The 23868-nt window shown below is 39.5% G+C and overlaps 1 protein-coding gene across 2 annotated transcripts in view; it reads right to left on the reverse strand.

The window, feature by feature from the left end:
* LOC141807415 (sodium/hydrogen exchanger 9-like) overlaps nt 1-23868 on the reverse strand; it is a 109201-nt gene that overhangs the window by 47618 nt on the left and 37715 nt on the right. For both annotated transcript variants that reach the window (XM_074693422.1, XM_074693421.1), the window contains exons 9-12: nt 17206-17294; nt 15833-15946; nt 8843-8954; nt 6259-6412 (exon numbers count right to left, since the gene is read on the reverse strand). In XM_074693422.1, the coding sequence (XP_074549523.1) occupies nt 6259-6412; nt 8843-8954; nt 15833-15946; nt 17206-17294 (469 nt within the window). The remainder of the gene's footprint in view (nt 1-6258; nt 6413-8842; nt 8955-15832; nt 15947-17205; nt 17295-23868) is intronic.

Raw genomic sequence — 23868 nt, forward strand, 5'->3', positions numbered from 1 at the left:
ACAGCACCTGCATTCACATTTGTCCCAGTAAAAATGCATTTCTCTGTTTCTCCACTTTGTTTTCATTAGCAGCACTCACTCTCTTCACTGTTTCTAAATGATGGTCACAGCTGCTCTTTCCTTTCTTGCTCATGTAAGCTTTGGGTTAAAAGATGTGTATCTAAATCTTTGTTTTCATATATTTCAGCACTTTTGGGTTGAGTTGTTAAAAATACAGATTATATCTTTCGAAATCATCTGGTATCAAAGTGTTTTTTGGCAGCTGCAACATTACTCCTAGTTACATGAGAACACTGTCTGTTTTTGAAATGAGATATTTCTTCACCTCAACTTTTCTCCATTCATCATTAAAAAATTGAGCCTTGCAGAAAGAAGCTAAGATTACAACCCTCCACCTATCAGTTGTGCAAAATAAAAAACAACATTTTTAATGATGCAATAATGATAACAGTTCAAAGTTTCTATGCATATGTGCTGTTTTTCATGTTATACACAACACCTGTGTTCACAATAAAGCCCTTGCTTTTAAAGTATGTCAGAATATTCCTAAAAGCATTTTTTCACCATTGCTTTGGAGATAATTAACCTGAGGGGCATTAAATCAGATACTTTGATGGAAAAAGAAACAAAATGAATAAATCCTGAATCTGTGGCCTGTTCACCCAGCTACCCTGGATGTTCTTTTCCCGTGCACTTATTGTGCATGAGTGGAGTTTTCCACCAGCTAAATATAGCAGGTCAGTCCCACAAGAATGGCAGAGAAAGGTTGGAAGCAGCAGTGGCATGATGTGCTACACTCGTCTCCTCACAGCTTTTCCTTTGACTCCCCCCTGAACCAGCAGCAATTCAGTGTTTTGGGGAACAGTTACGCCTTATCCTTATCCTATAGTATGAAAATCCAGCCTAATCAAGTCTCAGTCAAAGATGATTTAGAAGGTGTTTATGTTGGATTTGCAGTTGTGAGACAAATGAGATGTGTAAACTGCCTGATACATACAACATGGGCTTCTAACTTGAGGCAGAAACCTTTTGTGTCTGGTTTTTAAGTTTTGTAAAAAAGAAGAAAGGAAGAAGATTTGTAGATTCTTAAACGACTATGTAATGTAGCATTCTGGACACACACAACCAGAGATGGATTCAAAACTCTGTTGTAAAAACTGGCTACAAATTCTCAATCACCCTTGGGCTTTTCCTGCCAAAGACAGATTTGAAAGATTCTGTGTTTGATCTAAAACCTAATATTCCTCCATAGCTCCGTGAAGATAGTATCTTGAATCAACAAAGCGAAAACTCCTCAAGCTGCTCGACTGACACTGAACGAGGGGCCCAAGCTTGTGGACACAAATGCAGAGCTCGGGAGGTGAGGGGGGGGGGGGGGGGGGGGGGGTTTGCAGGGATGTTGGGTTTTTTGTCTGGTTCATAAACATTAGCATTATAAAGAAAAGAAGCGTATTCAGCAGTAAAAACCCAAACAAACAGCTCGACAGATTGAATCTCCAAAGTCAATCTACAATTCATTTAGGAAAAGGCCGCTCTGGGTTTTTTTCCCACATCCCAAATTGCTTCACAGTTTGTTGTTTTGTAGCTCACAGTTGGAGGCGTCTGGTGCATGGATGCGCACCTTTGGAATTATTTAGCTTTTTGTTTATCATGCAAATTTTCAAGCATTTTATCCAACTTGATTTGATTTTTCTTTCTTCTTCGTAATAATTTTGAGAGTCTTTTCTTACAGTAACAGCAGGCCTCACTGACATAAACACACACATTACTGAAAAACGTTAGAGATTTGAAACCGCTGCCTCACAAGACTGTGGGAGTCAATTATCCTGCTGTGATCTGGGCCATAGATTACGCTTTAATAATATAAGTATCTAATTACGGCCTTGCGTCCTTCACGCCTTTTCTGCTCTCTTTAATCATGATCGCCCACTGGCCTCGAATCGCTGATAGCACCCGGGCTTCAAAAGCAAAAGCAGCAGCGCTCGCTATGTGTTCTCATTATATAGCTACAAATGTTTTCTTTTTGTATACACAAGTTCACGAGTACAGCCTGGCAAAGCTGCATTTTAATGTTATCGCAGCAGTTGCATGTTTCCAGGGACCTGCGGACCTGCTCTGCCCCGTGCACCAGCTGTGCAAGTCGCTAATAGAGGGCAGAGTCGGCAGGGCACACACACACACACACACGTACACACACACGGCTAAGTGCATGAGCAGCGAGGGAGGAGGGAGAGGCAGTGAGGAAAAAACATGCAGGAAAAAGCTTTACAAAGAGCTGTTGCATATAAAGTGAGCTGAATCTGAGAGGAGAAAAAAGCTGTGTGTGTGTGGGAGCGTGAAAATGATGGAAAGGGACGGACAGATGGAGAAACAGGAGGACAGAGGCTCATATTATACTGGATGAGGTAAAAACAAGTTCATATTGTGTAACAAAAGAGCTAGAAAGCATAAAAATGACTGATTATATAGACATAAAAAACACAATGATGTAAAAATACAATTTTACGATAGTATCGATACCAGTGCCATCATCGATTCCGCTTATTTATATAATTCTTTAGTGATTCCTCCTGTGAATTTTCCATGTATAGAAAGTCGGCCTCACATGTTTCCTGTGTCAAAAACATTATGAGTTTGTAGGTAAACAAATATGACATGACACTCTTGGTATCTAACACTGTGCATTGACTAACATTTTAACATGTTGTTGGTGGTGCCACCCTAGTAGGATATTACAGCATTGCACAAGTAGTGCTTTGCATTGTTAGCGCCCTTTTTGGTAAAGTGGAGCCAAGCTTTCCATTGCTTCCATCTCTTCACCATTGTCTTGGAAATTCTGCAACTGACTGACAAGAGCATAGACTGTGTATAGAGTGGACAGCGTTACCATTGTACGGTTATGAAGCCAAAATACCCCCGTCACAGGCGCAGCCATTGGTAGCTGTTGTGCAGCCAGAGTCTGCGCAGTAGAGAAGACTAGGTGACAAAAATAAAACAATGTTTAACAATCTCCGAAAAAATTACACAAGAACGGTAGCTGTCAATCATCGCTAAACGTGACATAAAACCTTGTTTTTAACCTCTTATAACTAAGGAAAATGCAACTTTTCAGAAAAAAAGAGGACTTGAATACAAGGCAGCCAAATGATGTCTTCAAATCACCACAACAACTGAATGTAAGAAACATTTCTACAAAGTGTATTGATTTTTTAGAGTTTGACCACAGCACATCTGGAATGATTGGAGAGCCAGATTTTTTGACCTATACTGCAGCCAGCCACCAGGGGGAGCAGTTTTTGTGGCAACCTCACTTCGAGCCGAGCAAGATGATGTCCGTTTTTTTTTGTCTATGGACAAGAGTGATTAGCATGTGACATGTCACGTGACGTTGACGTAAGGCCTGGCTGCAGCGTATTGTAAGGAACCGCGCAGAAAGGCTAATGATGTTGATGGATCGAATCATTTCTAATCAATTCTTAACAGAAACTGGTTCTTAATACCCATTCCTGTTATAAAAATGATTCATTTATGCAGAAAGAAAAAAAAGTCCCTTGGAATCCACTTGGGTGCAAAAGTACACAAATTTGTACCAAAGTGTTTTGATACCACACTTTTGGTTTGGTGTACAGGGACATTTTAGGCCAAAACTGTTCCTCTGGAACCCTGCTGCTGTTTTCTATAATTCACACCTCGAAAAAATCTCCTTTTTTATTCACACTGGTGCTTTGGGAAACACTTATTTCAGCTTCTGTTTAAAACGCTTTCTTCAAGTCACTGTCTATTTTTTGCTCCCTGCTCCATAAACCCTCTTTCCTCTGAGTGGCCAGTCCTCTGTAGGCCTCTTTAGGGCAGTGCTATGGGCAGACCTTAGTGTTTGAGGCCTCCATAATGTCATGAATCAGTCAGGACCTCATCATTTCATCATGTCTTGTAAAGATCTTGTGCTACTTTTCAGAATGGACCACTTTGAGCACTTAACAGATACAGATACTTTACATTGGTTTGAAATTCTGCATGTTTAGTAAGAACATCTTTTATTGTTTCCTCCAATCCATTCTTTAAGATAACGTAGACTGATTTTTCATCTCTTTCATTTAGATATAGTTAACAGCTGTAAGTGCTCACAGTCAACACAACACTAAACAACATTATTCACATTCCGTGCAGTCTTCTGCTATTTGAGTCCTAGTGTCACTTGTCTTGGCTTCTTGGATAGACAGCACCAAGGGATCTATTTCTGACAGCAATTCACAGAAGGAGAAGTCTCAGAGAAGAAGTGATGAAAAACTTAAGGTGTTGGTGTAAGTCTGGTGACTTGGTATGCTGGGATGGTTCCAGCAAGATACTTTCATTCAACTAGAACCCTTCTTGTGTCTGACTGAAAGTGTAAAAAAAACAAACAAAAAAAAGAAAATACCCTCCTGTTGTCTGTTGTCAATCTGCTGTTGTTGGTTTGACAGAAATTACCTTGACACGCACCCTGCAGGTTCCTGAAATACTCACAGAGTGAGGAGGGCTTGCTTTCTGTGTCCCAAATACTTGAGTTCACTCCAGAATATTTTCAAGCTGACGAGACAGGCAACAACAATACAAGCACAAGACTTTTCCTCTCATACTGAAGCTTTTTGCTTTTTATTCTTCTAATTCTGTTTTTGGACATGTTGTCAATAGTATTTGAAATTCTTGCACTTTTACAGTTGAATATATTTGTTCTTCATTTTAGTTCTTTAAAGAGAGAGTATTCTGCACTCCTATATTTTCAGCATGGGTGAAAAGAACCCATGCTGTTTATACTAAATGTGCAGATTTTTAAACCACTACATATTCATGTGTTGTATGCCTCTTTAAATAAATTACTAAAAACAGCCGGTCCTTAAAATGATACGAGATCATCATGAGACCTTTAAGAAGTCTTCTCCAGATCTTAAGATCTTCACAAGACTTGCTAAAATGATGAGGTCATCACATAAGAATCTCACAATCATGACATGTTGGAGGAATGGCTCTTAAACACTAAGGTCTGCCACCAACAGACCACCAGAAGATTAGCCAATCAATAAGAAGGGGGTCTGTGGAGCAGGGACAGCAGAAAATAAATAATTTTGGACTGAGGCTAAAATGAGTGCTTTCTAAAACTTTATAAAATTATAGCACTTTTACAGTTAAATATCATGATTTTTGGGGATCTTAGTTTGATTTCTTTAACCTCTTAAGACCCGAGCTTTTGTCTGGTGTGCATTTTTTAATTCACCTTGCTATTTGGGATAAGACCTTATAAGTGTAATAACTGAACTCGCTCATTATCCAGAAAGTTTTACTACTATTGTTATGAGTTCTCTATTAGTTGTTTGTTAACAGTGTTATTGAACTTAAATTGTTTAATTCACCAAAATGAGTGAAATGTTGTGATTTCCTCAAAAGATGATGTGGGTAGTGTCTCTAAATGTGGCTCATAGGTCAAAGTTTTAAAAAATGAGAGGTTATTCTATATTTATATGTTTTCAACATGCCAGATGTTTATACTAAACGTGCAGATTTTTAAACCGCTACGCATTTATGTTTTGTATGACTGTGCGAACTGCTCAAAACAGTCGGTTCTTAAAATATAAGGAGATCTTCATAAGACTTGCTGAAATGATGAGGACATCTTTATAAGGATCCCCTAACTGGTTCATGGCAGATTGGAGGGGTGGTTCTCAAACACCACATCCAGAATTCTGTCCCTCACATGCCACTAGAGGGCTGGCCAATCAGTAAGAAGGCGGTTTGTGAAGCGGGGAGCCTTAAAGAGACAGCCGCTAAAATGAGGCTTTTCAGAATAAGGCTAAAAAAAGTGTTTTCTACAAAATTATGAGAGAAAACTGGGATTTTTTTAGATCATAAGGAGCATCTACAAGGGTACTAGTGGGACAGAATGAAGAAAAAAATAAAGCATGATACCCCTTCTTGAGTTTTTTTCTCTAATATGTTCATCATGTTGATGATTTGTATATCTTTTGTACATTTTTACTCCATAAAAGCCTCCCATGGACTGGTGTTGAAAATTAGCACTGTGCTTTAAACACTTACAGCAGTGCATCTGGGAACTGTGTATATTTGAATATCACAGCATCAATGTTACTGTGTCTCCATGTCAAATAAACAATAAATAAATAAATGATATTTTCATATGACAGTACTGTGTGTGTGTGATGGGAGTTAAGAAAAATCAAAGGAAAAGGGAAAAAGGAATTGAACGTGTAATAAAATGTTGCTTACTTGATATCCAGACAGCGCAGCATGGGGTCAGCAGCTGCACCCAGCACCCACACGGTGAATCCCACCAGCAGCAGGGTGGTGGTGAAGATGGTGCGCCTCACTTCTGTGGTTCTGTCTTTCACAGCCAAGCTAAAAGCTACTGCTCCTCTTAAACCTGGGAGCAGAAGAGACATTACTCAGCTGGATTACGGCCATCCATCACACCACCAGACAACCATCTCGCAACCAATTATTTGAAAAAGGGCAGGAGAGAGCTATCCAGTTAATAACCCTGTCCAGTGGTAATAGATAACAGCCTGTACACTGTCTTTGACCAGCTAGCAGCCCCCCCCCCAAACAAACTTCTACATGGCTGTACAGCAGTGACATAATACTTACAGGCAAAACAATTCCCAGCACAAATCCTTGACTGCTATGAGAAGCAGATGGGGGAGGAGGAAGCGGTAGTGGTGGTGGTGGGGGGCGTTTGAAAAATGGCAAGACAAGGCATTTTAACAAAGGAGCCTTCTTACGTAAGAGGTAAAGTGGGTCAGGCAGGCAGAGAAACATGCTGCTGTGCTACATCACTTCACATCAAACACTCCTTTCTCCTGCATCATCAAACCGTTCACAGCTTCAACCATTTGTCTTTGACGAAAGAGTAAGGTGGTGTTTTAAGTTCCCTTACTGAGATGATGCTGCAAAAATAGAAAAGGATGGGAGGGAAGTGTTCTGAGGAGAAATCTCTGAAATGGACAAGAACTGTGAAACTGCCTTTTTGAATAAGATAAGTGAATTATTATGAAGCCTGGGAATGATATCAGATGACTTCATGCACACACACATAGTGATTTGCATTTCTGCAACAGAGAATCACTGACTTTGAACAAACTTTCCTCACAATCCCCCTAACCTCTAACACATGTATGCACAATGGGGACTGGATCTTGGAGCTTTGATATTAATGTCCTGGGTCCAAACTAAAGCACATTTAACAGATGATAACAGGACGCTTGTGGTTCTAAAAACTTCAAATTCATAACGCTGCATGAGCCCAATCTGTCAAAAGAGCTGTAGGTCATGGTGTATGATCATTTTAAGATCTAACCATAATGATTGAATTCATGAAAAACTGCCCTTATGTGTTTTGATTTTAAAGAGGGCACTGTTTAGAGTTTATATTGTCCCTCTGGTACCTCTGTTGTAGCTTTACATGATTATCAGACTTTAAAAGTCCCTATTTTTAAGCACACTGATTCTTCAGAAACCCATCTGAATGACATTTGGATGCTATCTCTAAGGCTCCCCACTCCACAAACCCCCTTCCCTCTGATTGGCTGGTCCTCTGGAGGCCTCTTGAGGGCAGAGGTATGGGAAGACCTTGGTGTTTGAGGCCTGCTCCTCCAACCCATCATGAACCAAGGGATCCAGGAGGGTTAGGAAATCCTTATGTGATGTCCTCATCATTTCAGAAGTTCTTAATAAGATCTTGCGTATATACATATATACAGATACTGAATCACTAACAAAGTCAAAAAGGGTATACTTCTAAATGCTACTTAAAATTTATCCTCTTTTTCTCTTTTTCTAAATGTATTTGCTCTTTCAATCTCAAGGGTATTGTTTGTTACTGTAAAAATAAGAAAAATATTGCTCTGGAAAATGTAATAAATTTTGTTGTATTACATGCCAAAATTTTTGCCAAATTCCCTTCCAAAGTTCTCAATTTCCTATTTAGAATTTAAATACCTCATCACATCCCTGCTTTTAAGTAATGACAAGAACTGTATTAAAATCACGAGTTGTTATTATACAATCTTTTCTGAAATTTCAAGGTAGCGATTTACACATTGAGAATGTGCTCTTTGTTTTTTTTGTTTTTTTTTTTAAAGGTGTTTATCTATTTTGAAGGTTCTGGGTTTTTTGTTGTTTTTGTTTTGTTTCCCTGAATGTTTTTTTATTGAAGGTGTATGTATTTTATATACATTGTATATGCTGTCCTGTCTCTTGCTTGTATTGTATGTTTCATCCTACCATTTAATGTGCAGTTAATTGATTTTCAGATGCCACTATTTTTCAATTCATGAAAGTGAGCACCCTTTATATATATATATATATATATATATATATATATATATATATATATATATATATATATATATATATATATATATATATATATATATATATATATATATATAAATATGCAGCAGTTTTAAAATCTGCATGTTGAATGTGGATACCCAGTATTGCTACTTCATGTCCACATTTAAAATATTGGAAATCATAAAACCCCGACACTTTAAAGTTTGACCTATGGCCCATCTGTCAATATGAATAAAACAGGCTTTGTAACATAACAGCTAGTAGGGAGAGGACAAACCGTTTGGCTTCACTTTCAGGAATCTGTCATGCCATCCATCTTTTTCCTTCAAGCTCTGGTGTGATTCAAGATTTATCTCTCAGAATTTTGGCTAATGCTATTAGCTACAAGCAGTAAAATGAGTGCTAAAAGATTATACATTAGATCAATTGTTATCATTCTTGAGTTTCATGGTACAAATGCTGAATATTGCTGCAAATGAAAATATTTTGAGATTATTACCTGCGAGCATCATGAAGTGCTGGAAGGAGCAGGGTATCTTGATTGTGCGCCTCAGGTTCAGGAGGAATGACAGAGGGTAGATGTTGCAGGCTCTTGATATAATGATAGAGAGCTGTTTGCAATGAGTGCAGATTAAGGAGAATACTTATGACTGAGACACATTAGCAGTTTGAAGTACACTTATAAGTCATTGAGTTATGTTGGAAATTGGAGTTTATTCAGAGAAACTCACAATCTTTGCAGCATACTTGAAAAACAGACAGCCTTTGTCAGAATGCCGCAATTTTCTCCCTTCTGGTTAACAGTTTAAAATGTTGGTTTTGATGAAGTTATTTTTGAGGTAGATAAATGATACACTTCATTTAGTCTCGAGTAATCCCTTGGATGACTGCACATAACCTGATTCTTTTGGTTCACATCAGACCAAACACAACAGTTATCCTATAAATAATACAAATTCTATGTGCGATCAGGCTGTAAAAGAACATCTATGAATATTAACACATATGCTTGTACACGCACGCATAAAAAAAGATCTTTGAATATCTTCTGTTTAGGATGCAAACACAGCGGTGTGGCACCATGCCGAGGCATGCAGCCAATCAGGCTGTGCCAGCTGTTTCTGCCCTCTACACACACTTTGATGTTTCACATAGGATGGCACGCTGAATGCTAAGTGTCCAGGGCAGTAGTCAGGGAGAGGATATCAGTACAATTATCTGCAGTTCTGGATACACAAAATGTTTTGTGTCAAATTTTAAAGGAGTCATGGTGGCCTTATATAACTGCTGAACCTTGTGTGTAGATGCCTTTGACTGGCACCCACGCTAAGGCATAAACCAGCAGCTGTAGGGATGATTTTACCTCAGGTCAGGGGTTCACAAAATTTTTCTGCTCAAGACTCAAAACAAAATGTGGTGTCTTCCCAGGACCCAAATCCAAAACCCAATCACTCCTTTGAACAAACTTCATACAACAACAGTTGTGATCATAAGATCAACATAGTGAGTCAAGCTTAGTCAAGAGGTCAGTTTCCACACACACTCACAGCATCTCAGCATACTCACACCTGAACTGAGGTTATTATAGTTTTGCATTTTCTTTAGTTTTTGTTTTTATTTCATTTTGACTTTTTGTTTTCACATTTATTTTAGTTTTAAGCCAGTTTTTTGGTTTAGTTTTTATTTCCGCAAATGCTTAGTTTTTACTGGTTTCAGAATTGGTTTTAGTTTTTTTCTGTAATATGGGGTAGTTTTTAGTGGCAAGATTAAGTTTGAAATAATGTTGGTTTTACTTAACTACTTGAGTTCATATCTCATGTTACTTTTTGGATTCATATTAAAGTTTGCAGCAGCGTATTAACGGCCATGCAGGGGAGATCATACAGGTAGCAGGCAGCTGTCTTGACCCGCTCCTCCATAAAATACTTACTTTCTTGCCATTTGACACTGTATTATTATTTCACTTTTCACAAAAACTTAAACCACAGGATATCAACAAAAATTAACAAAAAGAAGGAAGACCAGTCCAAAACAGTACAGCTCTTCCCGTCTAATCAGCCATTAACCCACACCTGTTTCTCACTCCTCAATATCACTCCCTGGGAGGAGAGGTTTTCATGAATTACGTGGAAAGTTAAACTTTAACTAAGATTCATCGATTACTTTGAGGTTCAACACAATATCATAAATGATAACAATAATCAAACCACCAAGTGAAATGGCTCTATGAAGGTAAGTGTGGAGTAAATAACAAGCTACAGTTTACATTTTTAAATCTACCTGTACCTGAAATGATCAGCTAGGATTATCATTTGGCAAACTTTTACCTGTGATATAGTGTTTGTAACAGTTAGCCTCCTCACTGTTAAAATTCACATTTAACTCCCCATATGACTATTGAAGAGGATGACACTTTAAAGCATTTTGAAGCTAATGTTGTACCAGTGCAACACTGAATGAAAAATGAAAGAGAAAGATAAAAGAGTAAGAGAGAGAGGTGCACCTCACATTCACAAATGTGTTATGCGTTTTACAGCACCACCTGGCAACCTAATCGAACCTGGACCCACAGTTTGGGAAATGCTGCCCTGGATCATGTAAAATCCTAACTCCAACCTCAACCCTAACTGTAAAAGTGGGACTGTAGGCCTACTCTTCTGATTCAGGTGTTCAGATTAAGCTTTTTTAATCCCACTGGGGTATTAAATCCAATTTTAAGTGCACAACAATGTTAAAATTACTATTGTTAACAAAGGTTGCCTCTCAAATATAAATAAAGATTTGTCATTTCAGCTGTTCTTGTGGTTGTTAGAATAGGTTATAAAAAATGTATGTCACCTTGCTTGGCTCAAAGTGAGGTTGCCACAAAAACTGCTCCCCCTAGTGGCTGGCTGCAGTATAGGCTAGGTAATCCATCTCCCCAGTCATTCCAGATTGGCTGTGGTAAATTTTTAAAAAGTAAATACAACTCGTAGAAATGTTTCACACTTCCGATTGGTGTGGTGATGCATATATATAATTGGGCCTCTTTTTTCCTTTTTTCCTTTTACATTAGCCATTTGAGGTTAAAAACAGGGGTTTACATCATGTTTAACAATGATTGACAGCTAGTTCTTATGAACTTTCTTCGGGGATAGTAAAATGTGTCAGGAGGGACAGCCAAGAAGAGATCAAACTCCCTATGGGAAAAACAAAAAGTCACCTGGCTCTACTCAGATTCTGAGTCCTTTACAGTCTCTATTGTGCAGACTCTGTCTGCCCAATGGTAGCGCCTATGACCAGGGTGTTTTGGTTTTAAACTATACCATTGTAAATAGCGAAGTCACGCTGTCCATTCGATATACTGTCTGTGGTTGTCATAGCAGTAAGTTAATCAACCTCAAAAGCAGCATAAAAAAGCTAATCGTCAGCATAAAAATAACCTGTTTCAGTATCATAAAGGGAAAGAATTTCACCTTTTCTACTGTAGCTCCAATAAAATACCTGAAATAATAAAAGCAGCAATATTTAAGGCAAGGGCCAATCTGACAGGGCTATTACTAAAACAGAGCCCCCTCATAGCCTACAGTCAATATTAGATCTCCTTCACCCTATGGATTTTCAAAAGCAATATCCTGCCTCCAAAAGCAGTCATTCCTCTTTATCAAAGGCCTTACAGCTATTTGAAAGGAGGTAATTAAGCACTGCTATCTCATCCTCATTTCCAATGAGGCCCATCTGCGTTGTCAGTGGCAAAGGCTGTGAGCCACAGCGATTCAAATCTACCGCAAAGTGCGATTACAGGGGGTTGAATCACCGGGACTAGTTTATTTTTACTGCCGCTTTCAGCGCCGTACACGAAGAGTATGACCTCTATTTATTCCCGTTTGGGTCAGCTGCCAGTCAGTGGAGCTCGCCAGATACCTTCTGGAGGCTCGATCGAGGACAAAAGCTAAAACGGGATCAGTGCTCAAGTCAAACGTTTCCTTGCTGGCACTGAGGATGAGAGCACTGGAAAAAAGAATCTGCTCCGTTGACTCTTTCTCCGACTCCTGTGACCTGATGGCGGGAGATGGATTGTGATAATAATTGCCGGCCATCTGGGCACTGGACTGTGAAAGAAGAGCTCCTTGGAGTGAGGCCACTGGAGTCTCTCCTCAGGCATACACTTTGGTTATGCCAGCTCTCAGGCAAGGACAATCACAGCCAGAAGTCCATTACTCTAACCCTCGGATTCTTCCCAGAAAGAGGAGCTGATACATGCAACAACAGCTGTGAACACAAGACATCTGTCCAGGAAGTTATAGCTCAAAAATGTGGTGAGTATTATCAAGGGGCTGATGGCTTTTCAACGACAAAGCATGCGGCTGCATTGCATTCTGGTCATGGAGAATCTTGCCAAGGGAGAAACAAATGTGATTTGACTAAAGGTACAAAATATCACGTCTAAGTAGCTGTTACGCTTTGATTCTGAGTCATTTTTACTTGATAAATCTCTTGCATCCAGCCTTCTGGGACCACACCAAATATTTTTGGACTTTCAGTGCAGCCAGCAGATATTCCAGTAACTGCCAAGACTTGTTTTTTCCTGTGTGCTGGCTTTGTTTACAGTCTGACGGACAAATTAGGACACAGGATTAGAGTTGCAATGGAGAGACGCTATTACAACCTGAATTTTATCCTTTTCTTTTGCTGGAATCTGATTGGGGAAAAAGTGTCTTCAAACATTTCAGATGTTTCCTCTTTTTAGGTTTCACATGTTAATGTTGAAAAAAGACAAACTTCATATATGCTGAATCGCAAAACTTAGAAGGGCAATGATGTGAAATTGTCAGAGTAAAGGCTCCCTCACGTACAGAAACCCATATGTATCATTAAAGACAGGGGATTTATCAAATATACTGAATATATAGCAGGTTGTTGCACATGAGATGTATAAAAGGACTATATTGCGACCATGAAGTACATTTAGTCATGTAAATGTTTTCAGACGACAGAATTTAATTCTCTAGGGAGTTTCACTTCTTTTACTCTCTGCTACTCCTCTCACAGGGAGCACTGCACTTCCCACCCACCCAGAAAACGCTCCTGCACATACGTGTTTTTGGATTAGGAGTTGGCTATTGAACTGATAATCACAGGTGATGCATTCACAGAACCGGGTAATTCTCAAACACATAATAAATTATCTTAACAGTAACACAATATCTGAACAGTAATAAATATCCAGTCTCTGTCCTCTCAATTGCTTTGAAGTCTTAACTTGTTGACATTGGGTGGCATTTGCTACTCTAAGCCATAACTCAACAGGTAGATAGGCTAGGTGCAGCCCTGTTGTGGCTGCCTGTTGCAGCAGCTCTGTCTTCTTTGTTTCTTGTAATTTTCTTCTCTTTTTCATCATCTTTGCATTTGGAGTGGATCATTACTTTGTATGGCTCATTTGTTGGTCATGGACACCAAACTAGTTTTGTCTTCAGTAATATTTGTACTAGTTTTGCTCCTGTGTTTGTATGGAGATCCTACATGTAACCATGGTCACATTGGTTACATGTAGGATCAGCTGTTAGCAGCCCTAAGCATATCGATGCTAACTGGTGCAAGGCCTGATGTTTTCCCACAAGGTGAGGAGAAGGAGGTTAGGACAACGTGCTGGTTCTCAGGCATTTGCTTAAAAGTGATGACATCAACCTGTCCTTCCATCAATCGTTATAGGGAGCCTGAGATCTATTTCTAATACGATGGACAAGCTAGCCGTGCTAACCCAGCAACAGAGGGAATACCAGAAGGCAGAGTAGCATCATGCTATTCACAGACATGGCTAACGGAGCTAATACTGGAAATGACTGGCACATTGGAAGAATTTCACCTGCTGTGAGTGGACAGGATATAGGCGACAGAGACTGAACAGACTGCTGAAGAAGCTCAGTCCTGGACCCTGTGTAGGTGGAGGCTGTCTGAACTGGAGAATGATGGACAAGCTGTCAGCATCTATTTTCTTATGGACCTTTTTGCACTTTCTATACACTTTCTTACTTTTGTTTTCTTGATGCTGCTGGGACTTCTCCTGAATTTCCTTCAGAGATACAAAAAAAAGTATTTTCTATTCTATTCTATTCTATTCTATTCTATTCTATTCTATTCTATTCTATTCTATAACGGACTGAATTTTTGTCTTTTGCTGAAGATGGACACTTCAGAGTGAGAAATCGGGGGGTATGGTGTGAGTGTGTGTGAAGCCAATGAAATGTGTGTGTTTTACGACCAATGTATGAGTGTTGGCAGCTATGGTTCGCATAATCCAACGATTGTCATGTAAAAAGTCATTGTGAACTGAAAGTCTTCGTCTTTCTTGTGTTTTGCTGGTCAGCTTGAACTATTTTTGCAACACCGCTCGACACTGCCCCCCAACAAGTTTCAGTGGTACTACAACTCTTTTCAGTCGGTATTCATAGGTTTGAAGACAGCATGCAGAAATACAGAAGCGATGATCACGCAGTATAGGTAAGTGGAGCATAAACGAGCTCTCAGGGGGCTGCACATGGCAGGCATCCTGGGCATTCTTTGGGGGTTCAGTGCCTTGCTTTAGGGCACCTATGGAGAGCAGAGAACGTAAACTAACGTCTATTACAAAAAAGAAAAATTGGAATAAGTTTAGTGTGTCTGTGCTGTTGTCTGTGTGTGTGTTAAGTTTGAGAAACAGCTCATACTCATACAACACATTTTATCCAAATGATGATATTTAACCAAGAAAATATGTAAATCAGTACATTTGTGAAGCTGAGATCAGTGAGTGTTTATCATTTGGGCTAAATATGGTGAGGAATTAGTCAGATCCTTTGGGTTCCTTCTATTCATCAGTTAATAAAACCATAAAAAAAATTACCCTGGCACATGGCGTTTTAAATTTCTGAGCAACAAAAGTCAATAAGCATTACCCATAGCCGTTCAAAGCTTTTTAGAGGATTTCCCCTTTAATGAGACCACCACAAAGAACAGCGGGGACCTCTTTCACAGGAGTTTTTTGAACTAATAAGATTTAATCTCCAACCTCAACAGGGATACGCTGCTTAATCCTTTCCAAATTAAAGAACTGTAAGCGTGTTTCAAACTGGCAAACATCTTTATTCCACAGAGCTTTGCTGGAGAACGCTAAACAAGCAGCACGAACAATAATTAAAGACCGATTTAAATTTCTGTTTCATTGGCCTTCCCTCAGAGCTGCACTGCAGCATCTTAATCTGCAGAGATTGTGATCTTGAGAGACTAGCTGAATGGCATTTTCAGTGCTCACCGGATCAAACCTGTACAATTTAAAGCAGTCAGGTTCTTTTAATAGGAAATTACAGCACTGCACTGCAGCACAGAGTCGAGATAGAAAAAGTGAGATAGGGAACCACTCTGGGCAAATAAGGGGAAGATGATTGGACAGATTAGGATTAAAGAAGAAGGTGGAGGAGAATAGAACAATTCACCTTGCTGCAGCTCCAGTGGGATTGAAAGAAAAGGATACAAACGCCCCAGAAATGAAGAGGGCTTTGAAGACATGGTGAGGGGACGTCAACAATACATATCCCATGTAGCTGAAGATGAAAATCTCCCCCAGGAAGTTGGTGACTTCAAAGAGCTGCAAATTATAAGAAGGGATGAAGAGGATCAGGAGGGAGAAGGTCATCTGAGACGGGAAGGGGATTCAGGGTGAATGATGTGCGACGGTGTGTGTGTGTGTATTTGTCTGTGTGAAGGGTGGTGGGGGGAGAAAAAGACTCGGATCATATCAGAAATGGGTAAACAGGCTGGGATTTGTACACACGCGACAAATCCAGTGTTTGTGTTATTCTTTGATCCTTCGAGGTAGTGACTGCAAACAACCACAGCTCAAGGCTGTAATGAAGTTTAGCAGCAGACGTGTTTTTGTTCTCGTTTTCATGCTGTGGCTGCAACATGAAGAGAATGAAAGATGCACTTAGCGAGACTTTTTTCAACTCATCCTCATTTTTTTTAATAACTCATCAACTCAGTCCTACACTTCCTGTAATGACCCAGCTTACACCAAAGAGCTACTGTGTCATTTAGCATTACAGAAAACAGACTTGGGATCATTTTAACGAGGCCTTCCTGCACAAGAGATAAAATATTAATACAGGTCCATATGTTGTGTCTGGATGAAATTAAAGTAGGAGTTATGATTTCATGAATGATTTATGAAGTTCTGTTTTGACTGTTTAAACTAGCTATGGTTTGGAGCTTCGCTAAAAGGCTATCTAATTGAATAAGAGTACCACATCCCATCAGAGCATCGCATCAAAAAGATGCCACACAGAGAAAAAACATTTTCTGCTACAAGTAATGCAACTAGTGTCTGCATTTGTGCAAAATCCCTTTCCCTTTGAGCTGCAGTTGCATGCATGAATCATAAAAATGTAGATAAAGGCATTCTGCTGCGTAAACATTAGGCACCATACACTGGCATCAGCATAGCCAGTCTACTTTACAGGCAAAGGCTCCAACTGTGCTCATCCGCCTTAAAAGACTCTTTTCTGTGATAAACAGCCTGTTAAAATGAGGCGCCGACAATGAAATATAAATGTATAGATGATTATACGTTTGTGCTTCTGATTTATTTTCTCCACTGTGAAGCATGCTGCTACAGTGAAACGGTGCTGGACCACATCTGTGTCGAGGCTTTTAAGTAGTTAGCTTGAGACTGACCTCCCACACAGACATCCACTAAACGGCCAGAACACTAATGGCAAATTAATGATGGCTTGTACACACGACCTGACGCACCAACATTGGCGTTAAGGGGCAATGTGGATAAATGTAAGTGGACATACTGTTTGGAAACATGAGTGAAAAGGCCTCAATTATCAGTCAGAAACCTACCTGCTTTGTCCTGGTTCTGCCTTCGTTGGATAAATTGTGAACTGTGTACTTTGCCTGGGTAAAGCCACAAAATAGCACTGCAACAATACCTGCAACACAAAGAAATAAGTATTTTTGATATTAGCTAAGATGCTTATTCATATGCTGATCAAATGCAACACTTTTTTCCAACCCCCTGCTCTTCAGGTTAGGTAATCCTGTTCAATTACATAAGTACAGCAACATTTGACAAAGTCATGCTAGCTTGTGATTCCTGTGGTTTAAATCAAAGCTAATAAAAAAAGCTAATATTAATTAAAGTATTAATTTTTTTTCAGTGTACTGTTTTATTCAAACTTAAAAGGCAGTTCCACGACAGAATTAGACATTCCTCACTGGATGCCAGGACAAGCAGAGGATCTACTAGCATTAGCTTAGCATGTCTCTGTAGTTTGTTTCTCAGTGAGGAATCCCGAGGTTCCCTGAGTCGGTTCACACAACAGTGATAGCATCATATCAAATCTCAACATAGTCAGTACTATGAGTTACATCTGTTTAAGAGTAACTGAAAAAGAGTTACTGCATGGTGTGTTACAGTCTAGCTGTAAACCATGAATCTGGAGTTAGAGCTCTTTAAAGAGGGGGGTAGCAGGGGTTCCAATATTTTAAACTTGGATATAAAGTAACAGTGCTGGATGTTTATAATAAGTGTGGGCAGATTTTTTAACTGCTATATGGGAATATGTTGCAGAAATAGCACAAGGTTTTAATGAGATCTTCACAAAGTTCTCACAAGACGTGCTGTAATGCTGATGTCATCACCTAAGGATCTCCTAGTTGGGTTGTACCACGTTGGAGGTGAGGGACTCAAACACTAAGGTTTTCCCACAGCTCTAACAGGCTCCTATAGGTCTGGCCAATCAGAGGTGCTAACCGAAAATAACATTTTTGAGTAGGGATGGGTATCGAATTAGGTACTTTTATAGATACCGACCGAATTCCATCTGTAGTACCAGGTATTGATTCACTTATAACCAAAAGGTACCATGTTAAGGTACCTAACTGCATCCTTGTGACTGTGAGACAGTGGAAGAGTAGGCAATTTCCCATGCTGGACATGAACACAGTGTTGCAAGTTTATATACTGAGAAATGAATATGTTTAAGTGAAAAACTTTGAGATTTTATTATTAAAAAATGTATATTTATTACCACATTAACACATAAATGAACCGGAAGTTGGCACCGTTGAGTACCGATACCTATTGCCAGGTACTAGGCATCAGTACCACATGGATTCAAGGGTGAAAGGTACCCAACCCTGTTTTGAGGCAATTTCAATGGAAAAATCAAAAATTTGTATGAAATGATCTAAATTGACCTGTGAGGTCAGTTTGTCCTCTGTAACACATTGCTGTTGAGAAATATAACACTGTGAGTTTTGGCCAATCAGATCAGAGTGTTTAACATGGCTTGGGAATTACTTGTTTATTGCACAAGTATTCAAAGCATTCTGGGAAAAGTGTTTGAGAAATAGGATTGGATAACAAAAAGTAGTGTCAGAATATCTTATTATGACTGAAAAACCTAATGGGGGAGTAACCAAGAAGCCAGGAAAAAGGAAGGAAACGCAGGCTTTGTTATGTGGGCTGAAATCATATAAGTCTTTGGCAAATGGAAGGGAGTTTAACAATGAGCTGAGACTAATGAGTGCAAATTGTGAAAAATTGCTTTTACATGCAAATATTACGTAATCAGATTGTGTGAGTGTTTATGTTTGTGTGCTGGTGAGCACACTGAGCCTTGGGGTTTCTCATGTTCATATGCTGTAGGAGGTTCTTCATCTCCCGGAGGCTTCATCTGTGTGATTTCACAGAGCAACTGAGTTTGAGAGCAAAAGATGAAGTAAGCTGCGTAGTATTCTAAAAAACAATCTTCAGATCAAACTTGATGTTTGGATATATGACACATTAGCAGAACAATGCTGTGCTCGCAGGAGAGGAAGCCAAGTGAACCCCCAGTGTGCTGTTCCTTCAGCCTCTGACTGTAAAGCATGTGTCATCAGATCAGACCTGCCCAACCCTGTATCCACCCATTCTTCTGGCTCCAATCAAGTCCAGCTGCACAAACAACTTTTTTTAAAACAATTTTTCTATATATCCCTGTGTTTTCTGGCAAGAGACGTTTCCTCCATTACATCCATTCCTCCTGAGACACGCAGCTCCGGGAATGATGAAAGCTGAAGAATGACATAATCGCTACTCATCGTGCCAGATGCGGAGGAGCAGAGATTAACAAAAGGCTAACAAATGACGAGAAGAAAGTGCAGGAGGGGGAAGAAATGCAGAGAAGGAGAAGGAAGACTGCACTGAGGGAGTGATAGGGCCCCTGCTGCTACAGAGAAGCAGTGAGCAGGAATTTGAAACGCATGGTGAAAAAAGGCGGTTTTGCTGCCTCACAGGACATGCTTGCTTTGTTGCTGGAATTCAATTTCACATTTGTGCTCCTTCTGCTTTGAGAGGGAACCACAGAGGATGAGAAAATGTGAAATTACTGTGATGGGGAGCAATAGTTAAGAGGAGAAAAGAGGCGAAGCAGAGTAAAGGCAGCAAAATGAAGTCGGCCCATTACTGCTGCCTGCCTTTGTACAATGATGCTGACCTGTACCTGCGCTATGCTTACTCAGATACTCCTGGCTTACAATGTTCTTTCCAACGAGATCCGAGTGAATCTAATGAAGCATGCTGGCATAGCAGATCTCATTTTGGTTCTCATTTGGTTTAGGGCAAAACATCCTCCTTGGTTTTCATAACACTGACAGTGCTAACCCATCATCCACCATCCACACGGAAACTCCGCCACTCTTGGCAACAGATGAGCTGCATCCCATAATGAGCAGTTTTGATGGGCGAGAGATTAATGGTAGCAAGACTCCCTGCGAGGCTGAGGGTCATTAGGCACCTCCTCGCAAAATTCAAGCAATTAACAGCAGCAGAAAGAGCCTTGGTTACCAAAGGACAGCAGGGAGGACTGCCATCACTCATTGGGCGGCGCTGTATGAGGTGCCGCTTCACCTCAAATGGACCATTAAAGGCCTTTGAACGGAGGAGCACTCCACAGTTAAGTCATGCAGGGTCCAATTTTGTACCAATGGTTCAGAAAAGATTGTGATTGGACTCTTAGACTGCTCTGGCAAGGTTTTTACTGTCAATATTGTATCAATTCACAAATACCAAGTACAGCGGTACCCTGACTAACCAGTGCTCCAACTAACAAGGTTTTTGAGATATGAACCGTGTCTCTGCTGATTTTTTGCTTTGAGTTAAGGGCTAAAACTCTAGTTACAAGCCAGTTTCGGATACCCTAGCACCTGGCCAGCGAACAGTGTCTCACTTGTTCACTTTAAGCGGTTAGTTTGCAGTGGAAGCATCAGTGTTGCGCTTGCATTTTTGCTTATAGCTATATAACTTTCAGGCTTTGTTCAAAAGAAACACCCCGAGAAACTTTCAACCAGGCGTTTGACAGCAGCATTTAATGACTCTACGTGTACATGCAGCTTCAGAAATCAGACGATGAGTTTAGTCAGCACAAAACCTGACCATTAAAATGTATGTAAACAGCTTAGTCAGACTGAGAACAGAATCCATCAGTGCACATAGAAAAAATTGATATTCTCTACCACATAAACACAAGAAAGTACCGAAAATCGGTACCGTTGAGTACCGGTACCGATTGCCAGGTACCTGGCTATGATACTGTATCGTTTCAGGTGTGAAAGGTATCCATCCCTAACGGTAACTAGGGTCGCTAAGCTCCAACACAACAAACACCATTTCCCAAACCGCCTACTACACTAATAATGCCTCCTGCTTTGGCCAAAATTCAGTGTATAATTTGCTTAGTATTTAGTCAGTATGCGAAAGCTTGCAAAATCTGCAGTATGCCAAAAATCCCCGGATGTCCTACTGATCCAGGACATTCCTCAGTATGCAACAGACTAGTCTACCTGGCATATTGTTTCCCACAATGCACGGCACGAATGCTGTTTGTCAGTGGGGGTGGCAGGTTTCAGTGAATTACCGCCGTCTACTGGAATGAGTCGGCACTATAACTACAACACAACAGCTCTAACGTTAGATGGTTGTGAGATAGAAGTGACGAGATGAGAAAGAAAATTCAGTTAATCTTGTCACTTCTAGTTGTAAAATATATTTTTACTTCTGCAAATTCATTAAAGCCCAAAACATTTTTTTTTATCCAGACATGAATTATATGGAAGAGGTTTTTCCATCGGCTGAATAATTAAAAGTCAGTCCCTTCAGTATTTAAAAAAAATATATATATAGCTTTTGATGTAAGATTGAAAATCAAATATGACATTTCTGCTGTGGTGTGATTAACAAAATTTCTAAAATGTCACAATCTACCAATAGTTTGTTTTTCACATTTTAAATAAGTTTAAAAAAATCATCAGCTGTAGCTCTGCCTTCTGAAACTTAAAAACAGAGAAGTATACTACAAAACAGCCCCAACAGAACTGTCATACTGCATACTACAAGCAAAAGCAGTAGGCAGTATTCAGTGCCTACTACACGCTACATTCACACATAGTATGCAGTAGGTAGTTTGGAAAACAGCCCATCATAAATTTTGTTATTGAATCAACACATGGTAAGAAACAAACAAGAGCTACAGCTGCATCCATCTCAGCCATCGTTGTGAGAATGTTGCGTCCTCTTTGGGTAAACCAAAACTAACTTGATAAGCACGCAGCTTCGCTTATCAGAGAATGGAAATGTTTTTATCAAAATCATCTGGAGATGAAAGTGAGGAAAGAGTGGCGAAAAGGGCAAAAAAGATTAAAAGAAGATTAGTGCTGCATGATTATCGCAATTGCAATTGCAATCGCAACCGCAATCGCAATCGCAATGTCAGCACATGCAATTACGTAATCGCAAAAGAGGTTATCGCAATTGCAATCGCAATCGCAATCGCAATCGCAATCGCAATCGCAATCGCAATTGCAATCGCAATCGCAATGTCAGCACATGCAATTATGTAATCCCAAAAATGGTGCGATTGTGCAATTATTTAAAAAAAGTTTTAAAAAAAGTGAGCGTGTTTGTGTGAGTGATGTGTGTGTGTCTGAGTAAGAGAGCGGGCTTGAGATGACTAATCAGTCACTGTTTCAACTCGTCATGTGACTACCTGCTTCCCTGGTCTGGCAGTTTAATAAGACAAGATGGAGCACAAAGAAGTAAGTGAGGCGCTCAAGGCGAAAAGAAACTCTACCTCTGTTATTTGGTGTTATTTTGGTTACCGGTTGAATGACACAGCAAAAAGATGTAATTTTCAAAACATGCAAAGCAAAAGTGGCATAAATGTGCTATTTTGAATACAAACAAAACAGTACTGTTGTGCTGTACATTGTTGTTTGTATACAGTAAGTTTGGATATTTTGAGAACTATTACACAATTAAAATCCTCAGTAATCCATCTCTGCTTTTTTCTTGATTTTTCTCCATGATAACCAAGCAAGTCTGTAGACTCATGACAACTTTTTTATTAAATCGCAAGCACAATCACAATCGCAATATTGTCCACCTAATCACCAATCGCACCTTTTCCCCAAATCGTGCAGCACTAATGAAGATTCATTTATTCAGTTGAGTTTTTCTCTTCCACCCCTGCCAGCATCTTCAAGTTGTCTGATCTTCAAAGGAAATGCTCGGCATTATACTTAGTAAAATTAGGTTATTGCAGTACATTGGATTGTATTGTGTTTTTGTACAGTATTTATTTAAAAGTACTTTTTTTTCTCATTCATTAAAAAATGTGTATCATAAAAAAGCTGCGTTTTTAAGGGTCCAGAATGGATTGACAGTATTTCAGTTCATTTCAATGGAAAAATTGAGTTGACATACAACTGGGGTGCACCGATCACTATTTTCTGGCTGATCACTGATCACTGATCTTTACAAAGCCCGACCTGCCGATACCGTTTTTGGCCTATACAGTTTTTTAATTTTATTATCATCATTTTTTAATAACAGACAGCATATACCTTCAATGTTCCAATATTATTTTATTGAAAAGCATTGATCAACACCAGTGAAACAATAAAATCTGTTTTGACTTGAACAACCAATAAAGTGTCCTGAGTTTTAGGTCTCAGAGCAAAAAGCAACAAAGGCTGGCTGTCAGACCTTCCTGGAGGTATATAAGATCAGTTTCATATGTAAGGATGGCCCGATCACTGCTTATCGATAACCCATCATCAATCACCAATCACCGATCCCCCAAAATTAAGGAAATCCGCACCGATCGATTGGCTGCTCATGTCTACATACAAGTAATTTGAGTTACGAGCTCTGTTAGGGAATCAAATGAAACTCATTAGTCAAGCCACATTGGTTCATACTTTTTGTCTTTAAACTGTAACAGAGTTTTGTGTCTTGTAAGAAGGACTGCACAGTTTCAGGCAGATTGGTGACGAAATGCTATGGGGTTTATTTGCCCTTTGTGATGCACTTATAACATCTATGGCAGGTTTTATTTGTCAGCACTGGTACCCAACAGACTGAAAGCTTTAACTTAATAGAAAATCATAAGCGGATTGAGAGTTTTTTGGGCTTAATTTGTAGTTGAAATGACAAAATCAATAAGATCTTATCATAAAACTTCA

Source organism: Halichoeres trimaculatus, unplaced genomic scaffold (genome assembly GCF_033239565.1).
Source record: "Halichoeres trimaculatus isolate MK-OKI-2021-1 unplaced genomic scaffold, fHalTri1.1 fHalTri1_scaffold_18, whole genome shotgun sequence".
In the NCBI taxonomy this organism is placed as follows: domain Eukaryota; kingdom Metazoa; phylum Chordata; class Actinopteri; order Labriformes; family Labridae; genus Halichoeres; species Halichoeres trimaculatus.